The sequence below is a fragment of the Phoxinus phoxinus genome (assembly GCF_949152265.1).
Source record: "Phoxinus phoxinus genome assembly, chromosome: 6".
In the NCBI taxonomy this organism is placed as follows: Eukaryota; Metazoa; Chordata; class Actinopteri; order Cypriniformes; family Leuciscidae; genus Phoxinus; species Phoxinus phoxinus.
In genome coordinates, this window is record NC_136881.1 from 25,607,179 (window position 1) to 25,618,730 (window position 11,552).

At 38.0% G+C, this 11,552-nt stretch overlaps 1 protein-coding gene across 3 annotated transcripts in view; it reads right to left on the reverse strand.

Annotated features, from left to right (window-relative positions):
* Window positions 1-11,141, reverse strand: part of LOC307000297 (uncharacterized protein) — a 52,540-nt gene extending 41,399 nt beyond the window's left edge. For 2 of the 3 annotated variants that reach the window (XR_013798010.1, XR_013798011.1), the window contains exons 1-10: window positions 10,723-11,141; window positions 10,417-10,564; window positions 9,581-9,791; window positions 9,141-9,420; window positions 8,779-9,033; window positions 8,458-8,644; window positions 8,102-8,344; window positions 7,827-7,998; window positions 7,454-7,602; window positions 6,934-7,194 (exon numbers count right to left, since the gene is read on the reverse strand). Coding sequence is in view for 1 of the 3 variants with exons in the window: in XM_079615755.1 (XP_079471881.1) it covers window positions 7,082-7,194; window positions 7,454-7,602; window positions 7,827-7,998; window positions 8,102-8,344; window positions 8,458-8,644; window positions 8,779-9,033; window positions 9,141-9,420; window positions 9,581-9,791; window positions 10,417-10,564; window positions 10,723-11,070 (2,106 nt within the window). In the remaining 2 variants the exon portion in view is untranslated. Of the gene's footprint in view, window positions 1-6,536; window positions 7,195-7,453; window positions 7,603-7,826; window positions 7,999-8,101; window positions 8,345-8,457; window positions 8,645-8,778; window positions 9,034-9,140; window positions 9,421-9,580; window positions 9,792-10,416; window positions 10,565-10,722 lie in introns of those variants that run through there. The other variant, XM_079615755.1, reaches the window with a different exon arrangement.
* Between the last annotated feature and the right edge of the window lie 411 nt (window positions 11,142-11,552).

Here is an 11,552-nt window from a genome sequence, read left to right on the forward strand (position 1 = left end):
AACTTTAGAAAACGGGTTTCAAAGAGAAAATGGTCTCTGTGTAAACAACAAAAACGCAAATCTCTGAAAATTATGACATCATGCACATGCATATTACTTGTTCAATCTATAGTGTTTCCCCATCTGATGGCCCGGCAGCAGAATACAGGGGGTTTTTTTTATTCGTTTTCGCAGATCCGTGTGAATGGGGATCCGTCGTTTTGACAATGGTGTCGTCTGTATGTGGAAATTGATTAAGTCTTAGAAATAGTTTAGAAAAACTATAAAACTCTTGAGACACCTTTATGATGGTTTCAGGTCTGGCTGCTTGCCAGAGGTATTATTGCACATATAACAAGAAAATAACATGGTTATATCTCTGTCAAATTAGTTGATGTATTATGTCAGCACTCATAAATCTAAATAAGCATTTAGAAACAAATGCCACAACAACATATAAATACTTTTTGTTGCCACGTCACAGTTATGTACAGTTTGTTTAGTTTTTAAACAACTTTTAGTTTAGTTCTATCATCACAGCTGTGCGACTTTCAGTTAATCACCATGTGTATTTTAGTTCCTCTTGTTCACTCAGTGTTTGTTCGGTCTGCATTATATTTAGTGTGTGTTGCCCTGCCTGTCTGAGTATTATTTGTATCACCATTGTATTACCGATACATGGAACTTTATTCTTCATCTTTGTCTGTCTTCCTGCAACCCCCTGTGACACTTAGCTAATATTTCTGCCATTTTATCATCATGATGTGCATTTGTTAGAGGTAAAAGTTGTTAGCCTAAGGCTTAATAATGTTTTCATAAATTTATGTGCACTAATATTTCATATGCATATGTATGACTGAGAACTTTGACATGCTTATAATGGATTATGGAAGAAATATTGTGCCTTGGGAGAGAAATTATGTGTCTCAAACACAGATGAGTGGAGGGCATCTCAAGCTTCAGGGTATTTAGATCAAAACATCTAAACCATTCAAGCAGGAAGTACTCTCATTAGTTACACGGTGAACATCTCCTTCAGCAGTATATGCAGTGTTGGGGGAAACGCATTACAAGTAACATGAGTTAAATAATCAGATTACTTTTTCAAGTAACTTGTAAAGTAATGCATTACTTTTAAACTTTACAACAAAATATCTGTTACTTTTTCAAATAAGTAATGCAAGTTACTTTGTTTTCCCATTTATTGACTGACAGCTCTCTTGTCCCAATGTTGAGAAAAATCATAAGTGCAGAGGCATTGTGTGTGTGAACATGATGGTTATTGTAGTTCTAGACTAAATGTGAGCATTTACTCATCTCACTTGCACAAAAAAAAGATTCAATATTCAAAATGAATAAAATCAGTGAAATGCAAAATCAGAATACTATAGAATGACAATAGAACTTTTAGTTTTTATTGGTAAAATAAGTGTTAAACTTTCTTCTCCTGCATCTATTCTTCCGTTATCCAGAACAGCAGCAGCTGAAGGTTTGTTTAAGCGGCGCCCTCTGTACAGGAGTCAATCTGCATTTCCATCAGTCTGAGGATTATTATTTCACTTTTGGTGTGAAAGGGTCATTACTCTTGCCCAAAAATATTACTTTTTTGTTATAAAAAAAACAAGCCCAACCCAGGTGGAAAAAAGTAACGCAAAAGTAACATAACATATTACTTAAAAAAAAAAAAGTAACTGAGTAATGCAATTAGTTATACTTTTTAAGGGAGTAATGCAATATTGTAATGCATTACTTTTCAAAGTAACTTTCCCCAACACTGAGTAGGCTATATAATCTGCTTCCCTGCTGAATACTTGAGAACTTAAATATAATATCAGTAGTAATACTCCAAAAACCATCAGCTACACATGTAATAATTTGTATGTTACTAAATAAGGCCATTTTGTAGCTAATCCCTAATGTCCTGCTGGCAATTTCAGGCTGAAACAAACAAACCAACCAAACAGAGAAGTATGCAGATAACTCTGGTTGTGTGTATGAGATTGACACTTCTTCATTTTGCCATGACATTTTTATGTGCTGAGTTCTTAATTTGATAGACACTATATGTCATGGTTTCGTCATTCATTTTCATCAAAGTTGTGCAATGATTGCTTACATAACCAGTCCTTACCCCAGGAATATGCTTCACCCTTCTTTAATCTTTCTGAAAAATCCCAAATATACTGAATTTACCCATAATGTCATCAACAAATCCCTAAAGGCCACTGCTCAGATATGTTTGTTGCTGGAATGACAGGTGACAGAAGGAGCTCTGAATATAATCAATATGGCCTCTTTGTGGTTGGACTGTTTTCAGTTACGTCCCAGATGAGATCTGTCAGGGTCTTGACAGCATTTGTTTAGGCTGAAAGAGCGAACTGAGAATCTGAAGAGAAGGTCACAGTGCTCCAAAAGGAAGTCGCTTATTTTTTCCACCTAGATCCGTTATTTAATGTTCATTATGCTTAGGACAATAAGTGTTAAATAAGCTATTATTTATTATAGCCGTCAGCCTTAAAATCACTCTTCAGACATTTCAGAAATAAATGGCCAGTTAGTTTATACATTATTACCATTCAGAAGTTTGGAGTTGGAATGATTTTTTAAATATTTTTAAAATAAGTATCTTATGTTCTCCAAGGCTGCATTTATTGGATTTAAAAAAAATACAGTAAAAACAGTAATATTGTGAAATATTATTTTAAATATTTCATAATTTATTCCAGTGATGAAGCAGCAGAACTTTCAGCAGCCATTCTTCAATGTCATGTGATTCTAAGGGTTCTGCCCCAGTGATAAGCTGGCATGATATATTTCTGACAGTGTGTTCCCTGCTAACATTAAGCATTACAAAATAAGCCGAGCGTCAAGCTTTGCACGTCACCAAGCAATGCACAGACAGAAAGCTGGTTTGGATCAGCATATGTGAGGAGTCGAGTTACAGAGATTTGTTCTAATGTTCTAATCACTTGGCTCCAATTAAATTCCTGGTTCTCTGGGCTCAATTTCCTGAGAAATCTGTTCAGAGAGAACATGGAGCTACAGAAAACTCACTTCTTGCTGAGTAAATTACCTATATATCAGGGATTTTTCCCAAACAGAGCACTTGGAAAATGATTAGCGAGCCGCATTGGACTTTTTTTGCTGACACTCATGGCTGCTTTATTAATCGTAGAAGGACAGTCACGGTGTAATGCCGTTGTATTGAATTCACCCAAAAGGAAATTCATTAAACTATCTTATTTTGTGCTATGCAAAAGAAATAAAGTCATACTGGTTTGGAATGACATAAGTGTGAATAAATGACAATTTAATTTTTTGTTAAGAAATATTCCCTTTACCTTTTGACATACTCATCTTGTACAGCAGCACCATAAACCAGCATTTTTCAATCATTTTTTCAATCAGCAAATGCTTTTGGATCCACACATCATGCTCAGTGATAAATTACATTATTTTATGTGAAATGGTGATGTACTGGTACAGAAGTATCTGGATTGATGTACAGCTGGCATTCTGGTGTTAATTTTGACGTGTTCCCATAAATCCTGCTCCATCCTGAGCACACTGGAGAACAGCGGCGTATCACTAGCTGAGTTGGTGTGTGAGCATACATGTCTTTGTGCCTGAGCATACACAAATATAAGCATTCAGCAGACAGAACAGAAGGAGGCTGGGTTACTCTCGATAATCACCAGGCTTTGATTTGCATTTCAAATGGAGTTTGCAGTGCAGGAAAAGGAAGAGGAATGCAGGGCCAGCAAGTCTCAGAATAAAAACACGGATAAGAGACTGTGCAGCAAAACGTGTGGCTTTGTTGTGGCTGCAACTGATCTAAAGGTTAAACATATCTTTGGGGGCATTAAGGCGTAAAATAAACAGCTAAGATGATTAGAGTAAACATTATCATCGGAATAAAAAAGATAACCAAACAAGACAGGTTCTGGACACAACCTTAAAATATGCATTACACACATACAGTATTCATTCTTTTATGCTACAGATTTCACACCTTCTCGGAAGCACATCATACACACTCATCTTTCCTGTACCATGGTAAATTATTCCCATAGAGAAAGAAACACATTTTCTCTCACAATATGGACTGCATTCATATATGAATAGAGTATGAACTGTATAAATATGTATCTTTCTTTCAGTACAATTCTGCTAGTTGTCATCTTCAGAAATGATGACACTGCGGTTGTTGGATGTATCACTGAGAATAATGAGGATGAATATAGAGAGCTTATTAAGAATTTTGTAGATTAGTTCCAGTTGAATTTACTTAATGCAAGTAAAAAGAAAGAAATCGTAATACATTTCAGAAAGAAAACATCAAATTGTCCCTGTAAATATCTAAGGGGTGGACATTGAAATTGTGAGATCTTAGAGTCTACTAAGCAGGACCAGTGTGATCACATGAATTGTATAAGAAGGGTCAGAGTCGACTGAGATCGTGCTGGATTTGGTGCATGCTGGATTCTGTTAAGGAATATTTATGCTGTGCTTTTTTATGCTGTTGTATGTTGGGATTTATGAGAGGCACAAAAGACTCAAACTGATTAGGAGGGCTAGTTCAGTATTGGTTCAGATTATCCCTCTTCTCTTCTTTAGATGAAATTGGGCAAGAATGGGCAGTAAGGAAGCGGTCTTCCATTATAATTAATAAATTTCACCTCCTCTATGAAACAGTTGCAGGCTATATGTAGTTCATTTAGCAATAGACATATTGCTTATTACTGCTCAAAAGAGAGACATATAAAGTATTTCCTTCCATCTGCTGTAAGACTGTTTAATCAAAGTTGATCATGATTTGTTATAGGGAGCAACAGGGATAAAAGGCGCACCGGGGTAAAAGGCGCATTTGACTTTATTCTCTTTTAAAGCTCAGCACTTTTCTTATCAACTGCTTTTGATGATAGACATAGAAATTTGGCTGATCCTTTACCGATCGTGGACAGCAATGCAAAGTTGATTCCGCACTAAATTTATGTCATTTTTAATGTTTTAAAACATTTTGTAGACCGATAAAATGATTGACTATATTTTGAGACAAAGGTATTAAAGTCCCTGTAAAGCAGGGGTTCTCAAACATTTTGGAGCCAGGGACCCCTTACAGGGGAAAAAAATTTCCAAGGACCCCCTCATATTTATAACAGTGATTGATCTCATATTTAATGTGGGAGCGGCTAATGAAATATTTTTGCACAAATGGTCTCCACCCAGGGTCATATGCAGGACGTTTTAAATAGCCTGAGGTCCCAAAAGTGATCTTGCTAGGGGGGTTCGGGGGCAATGAATGATCCACATACAAAATGGAAATGCAAAATGTATATGATTATTGTTCACATGTACATCAAAACACAATCACATATTCCAAACAACAATGGCTTTAAATGAGAAATGTTTCAAGGATTATTTTGCATAGATGTTAAATTCCAATATTTGAACACATTCGAGGTACACAAATATAGCTTATATTTATACAATAATAAGGTCAATATGTTTAATAGGTGCTTGTGTTGTTAAATTGAGATTATATCCTCTGTCTGTAATTAGCGAAAAAAAACATACAGTATATCTGTGTTAAATAGGAATCCAAAATGTTCATCTCATCCTGGGCACAGTATGCTTCTCTTGACCTGTAGCGATTTCCTTTCCCAAAGCTGAGCTTTGGTTAATACTTTGCAAACTTGTTTCTGTCATTCGTTTAAAACTTCTATCTAAAACAGCTGTTTAGTTTAGCTATTTACATCTCATCTCGCACTTTATGACCGTTAACTGAAGCGTCGTGCGAGAATTCGCGCTCGGCTTGCAGCTTATGTGAACATATAAGCCCACCTACTTTGAATTCATCAGACTCAAACATTTTGACATTGACGAGCTGTTAGTCTGCCTTCATATTGTACAACAGATAATTAAATTAAGCAGAACTGTTTAGAAGTTCAGTTGACTGTATTTTATTTTGATAATGAACAGGCTGCGATGTCAAATTAGCAGTGCTAGAACTGACATATTGTGCGCGCACGCGAGATGCCGGCGCGATTACTTGGAATTTTTTTCCTCAGCAGGGGAAACAAAGGAATACAATATTTAGCATTTTTAAAAAATAAAGAAAACAGCAGGATGCGGGTACATGCCGTCTCTGTCTCCTTTCTGGTGCACATGCCCCAATATATCAACCAAAACACAGCGAATAGTCTACTTGACGCAGAGTCACAGACATAAGAAATAGGCTACAGATTATCTATCCATAGAAACCTTTAAAGTGCCTACTTTGTATTATTTGACGTTAAATGCATTATATAAGTCACTTTGGAATAAATAGCATGTTTTCAGATGATAAAGAAAACACGACTTACAGTCCGGAAAAAACGGTAGGCTGTAATAAATTATTTCACGGACCCCCTGGCTTTAGTTCACGGACCACTGCTGTAAAGTCAAAATTAAGTATGTGTTCTGAGTTTGTCACACCACAGAAAAATTTGTTATTAGCCACCCAGCAAAATTTGAATGATTCAAAATCTTGAAAAAATGAGCAGTATTCTCTGCTCTTAAACGCTGGGGGCGTGTGCGCTGGCTGCGCTGAAACCACGCCCATTCGCGGGAAAGCTGCCACTCCTCTGAGTGCAGAGGAGCATCTTTGCAGATGTTGTTTATGCTCAAACAGCAACATTTCACATTAACTCAAGTTAGTAAAGTGAAATCATACTCAACCACCCCTTTAATAAATTTCATAGACATTTTGGATAGCGGTCAAGCAGTTTTTGAGTAATAATGACATGTTTGTATGCATCACAAATTACTGTCAAATCTGGACTATCATGTCCATATATATTGTGCAACAAGTCGATAATGTAATTATTGTGACAGACCTAATGTACTGTATATATTAGCCAAATAGCAAAATTGAGTAAGGGCAAGAATAGTACAGTGGAGATGGTGACTTACATGTTGGCAGAAAACAGCTGATTGATTAAGAAAGAGATTGTGGACTTAGATGGGTGTTGGGTCACCGTGTGTTAGAGCTGTTCCCTCACAACCTGGACAGCTGAACCTGGACACATGGCTAGCAATTGCGTCGGATTTCACAGGTTGCTCATACTGAAGACAAGAATCCAGGAACAGCCAATGCTTTCATATCAGCCACAAAGGGTGCAGGGTCCTGGATGACCTCGTTAAAGAGGATGTCCGTAAGCTCAGTCACATATTCTAAAGCACAGGCGAAAGCACATAGCATATAGTTTGAGTCATTCATATGGTCTCAACTGTTGACAAACTGTTAACAAAATAACTGCAATAGAAATTGTGTTTTTACTGCTTGTCACACTGGCAAATGTGCTACACCTTGTCACTCAGGTGGTGCCAAAATCTTGAAAGCGGTGTAAATGCATAAATGCAGAATCCTGTATATGTTAGCATGGAGATTCTGTATGGAGTGTGGAGAAAAGACAATTCAGAATTAACTAACCAGTAGAATATTTGGTCTTCATCATGGACACCACATGTTCCCCTCTCTTGGCCATGGGAAATTTAATTTTGAACTGCAGTTCTCCTGCCGCAGTCCTCGTTTGGGTACGGCCAGAATTTTCATTGAAATGCAATGCAGCCAGGTAGAGTCTGAAATGAGGATTTTTATGGGATTACTCCAACATAATGACGCCATGGCCACCACACTGCCACTCTCTCTCTACCTGTGTGGCTGCTCTTATCTGGTAACATGGACGCCAAAATTAAAAAGCTTCCGCTACGCACACACCACGCTCATGTAGACAGTGTGGCTTGGCCGTTGGTAAAGTGCTGTTACTATACAATATTGACAACATGATTACTATGCAATTTACCTGCAAAGCATCCCTAAGTATGAGAAGGCCACGTTTTTTGGTGCGAACTGCAGAATCACACAGTGGAACCCCTCAAAGGCAGATGTTTGGTAGAGAGGGCTCAGCTTTTTCACATCACCAAGAACACGCTTGTTCATTAGCACCTTCTCCAGCTTGTAGATGGCCTTTGTTGCTAGAGGAGGACAGAGAATAACCAATACATAAAAGATGATGAGTGCATAGCAGCTGAGAGTATACTACAGGATTAGCATAATTGCTATTGAATAGTGGCGTACCGGGCTTCAGCCACTTGTTTTTGTCAGTGGAAGGAGGGTGGAGGCACTTGGGGAAGAGTGGATTTTTATGGACATGCACATTCTGGATGTGGTTGAGAAGAGATGTCCATTTTGCCACCGTCTCCTCTCCATTTGATGAACCGGATGCTGACCAGTAGAGGTGATTTTTGATGCTCTTTTGCCACATTTTGACCTTGTTGCAGTCTTTCTCCTTGGACATGGCATCCACCTTCTTGGTGAGTGCTGAGAACAGTTTAAAAAGATGTAATACATTTGTTCTACAGTGGGTGTTAATGTTGCACAGGATTAGCGGTGCTACAAATAACCAATAAACTACATTTTCAAAATGATCCTACCTTTACATAAATGCCATACATCATAAAAGTGGTCAATGTCTGGTTTCTGTTCCCGGACAAACTTTTGAACCTGGGTGTGTCGGTCTGTCACCAGGGAAGTTACTTTGACACCAGATTGTTCAAGGAATTCCAGACTCCGGAAAAGCCCTTCCTTTTCCATACAGACACTGCTTCCCACTTCATTGCTCTGTGGATCATTAAACAGACATAACATTTCTTTAAATACAGACTTATAAAGTCTGAAATGTAATTAATTTCTCAAAATGTCCTAAGAGTTTCCCTGGCAAATACGGTCTACTTGTTTTTTTTTAATCTATTTACCTGTACGAGCTGGATATCAACAATTTTGTTTGTGGTGAGATCCATCATGGAGTATGAGCCATACTTTGCGCAATGGCCTGGCCTGTCACCTCTCATATCACCACCAAGGGATACAGTTTCGCTCTGTTTTAGTCCCTCAAGCAGGTCGCTCTGGTGTGATCGCCATTTATACAGCACGGAAGGCAGAATGTAGTTGTGCACGTGATTTCGATGTGTCATTCTACTGAAGGTTCTCACATGCATTGCATTGAGCACCTGTAAAGTAAAATAGGAAATAGCAGCATGTACTACATACCACTGTAGCACTGTGGGATGCACTGGCCTTTATTTTTATTTTTATAAATGTCATTATTTTTACAAACCTTGTTAGTCTGGATGAAAGAAGAGCCTGTGTAGTAGACAGCGGCTGATAGGTGCAGATTCCCTGCTGGAGAGCTGCCCAGAAGTGGTTGACTCTTCCACTCTCTGGTGTATGAACAACTCTGGTGGAGGCACTTCTGGGTCACAGAGAGGAAAGTTCCTTTTACAAATTTGATCACCTTGCAGACTCTTGAGCAGGTGGGGCAGATTTTAAAAAGCTCAAGCAGGCACTCCTCATATATTAAGTATTTCACCATGTCCTGTGGTGGCTTGGTTGGTGCTCTATTGACAAAGGAAACCACAAAAAAAAGACTTGTTACAAAGCGTATTATTTCTAATTTCTCACATCAACATATCAGCATCAATTAAAATTATGTTGAGGAAGAGATTGTTCCTATTATGCTCGATTAACAAAGATCTATATCAAATAAAGTTAACTTACTGTTCACTGGTGGTGTCAACCATTCCAGACATGCTGGGGAGGTAGGTGGAGTCATCAGGATTTGATTCCTGAAAAGAGGGAAACTCCAAGAGAGAACGCTTTGGTGGTCTATCAGGTGATACTGCTTTCCGCTTAAGTGGATTTGAAGAGCAGACCGGAAGAAGCTTGGATGTGATGTTGCCCACAGCAACACTCTTCGCGGCTACCGTAGCTTGAGAACCAGGAAAAATTAAATAAGGATAGTAATAACAGTTATTTATGTATAGGCTAGTGTTTATATTTGTAAGAGAGGTGTGGAGCTATGTAAATAGAAAATATATATTTTTAAACATTTCTGTCCTTGCAAGATTGCATACGTCTCATCAGAATGTTACTGGAAGTAAAAACAAATTACGATAACCTTACTGTCTGTGTTCATTGGTGTGGGATAGTGGTTCAACGGATAACAAAACTTACAGTTCGGATCATATTATGTTTTTTGAGCCACAAATCATAATTTTTCAGATCAGCAAGAAAGAAAAAATGATTTCATACTTAAAGCCCACTTTACTCTGACACAACAGCAAAAACTACTAGCTAATAAAGTTAAAACATTATTAAAGGCAAATAATCAGTAAAATAAAAACAAATACATTAATTACAAGTGTAGATAAATACAATATAGTATATCGAAGTTACAAATAAAGTAAGGTTTAATCATTTCAGGTACAAAAGTTTAATAATTAAATGTAAAAAGTAAAAAAAGAGTATTCAATTCAGAGTTCACCGTCTGTCTCTGAAATTTCTCATTTTCAAAAAGACATTAAAAGTTAGGCACTTGAGACCTCTCAACATACCTGGATTATTTATGTTGGCTGGTGTTCTTTTAGACAGTTGTATGGCCACAGTTTCCCCCACATAGTGATCTGTCTGACATCCAACTTCTCGGGTGACTTTCTGCATGTTGTCACACTGGCACTCTGTCTTTATTGTGGTTGGAAGGGACTGCTTTGTGAAAAGATAATAATTTAAATTACTTGTCTAAGGAATCATATTGATGCATATAAACAAACAAAAATCACGCTAGAGGGTTTTAGAATTGAGTAGAGTTACTGTGGACTAGCTCCTATAATTATAACATAAGCACACACAAGGCAACTTACACTCATTGGTGGGCACGTATTGCCGACGATGGCACCAGTTGTCGGCGGGCCGGGAGGAGGATGAAGGCCGAGGCGGGAGATAGTCGGTTCGGCCCCATTCACCAGTAACAGCGGATTATCAGTGAATCCCAGTTGTCTCCGACGAAAGTTTATAAAACTATCCTGTGTAAAATGATCACTACAGAGGCGGGTGTTGGTGGTGATCCTCAGCTCTCCATCAAGGTGGCTCTTCACAAAATTAATCCACCTCCTCTTGATGTGATCGTTTTTCGGAAATTTAAATAAGGACACCGATCTGTTTTGTAAGTGATCGCATCCAGGTAATACGCATTTCCGTGACGAAGGCATAGCTAGCTAGCAAACTTTAGGCTGTAGGCTAGTAACTAATAGTCCTGACTCCTGAAAGTAACTCGCGATTGAGCGGAAGTTGCGAACTGATGGCGAATGTGCTTTAGTTACATTGTTTGGGGAGGGGCCAGCCTCAGTGGCTCCAGTGCGTCATCGAGCCACCGTTTTAGCCCCGCCCAAAAAATCCTGAACACAGCAATGGTGAAAAAACATGTGAAAAACCCACAGAAGGCCTAATTCACAGTTCACAGTCTTTGTAATGTGTTTTACATTTATAACAAATGTGTTTAGATTTTTTAAATTTTTTTAATTGCCTTTGCAGGGACTTTAATGCTTTTTTCAGTTTTGTTCAAGATAATTAAAACAACAGTTTTTTCAATAACGGAAGAATATGTAAAAGTATGGTATGGTATTTGGGGTAAAAAGCGGCTTACTTTTCCATTTGTTGACGTGGTTAGCTTCAGTTGGTAAATATATCAAGT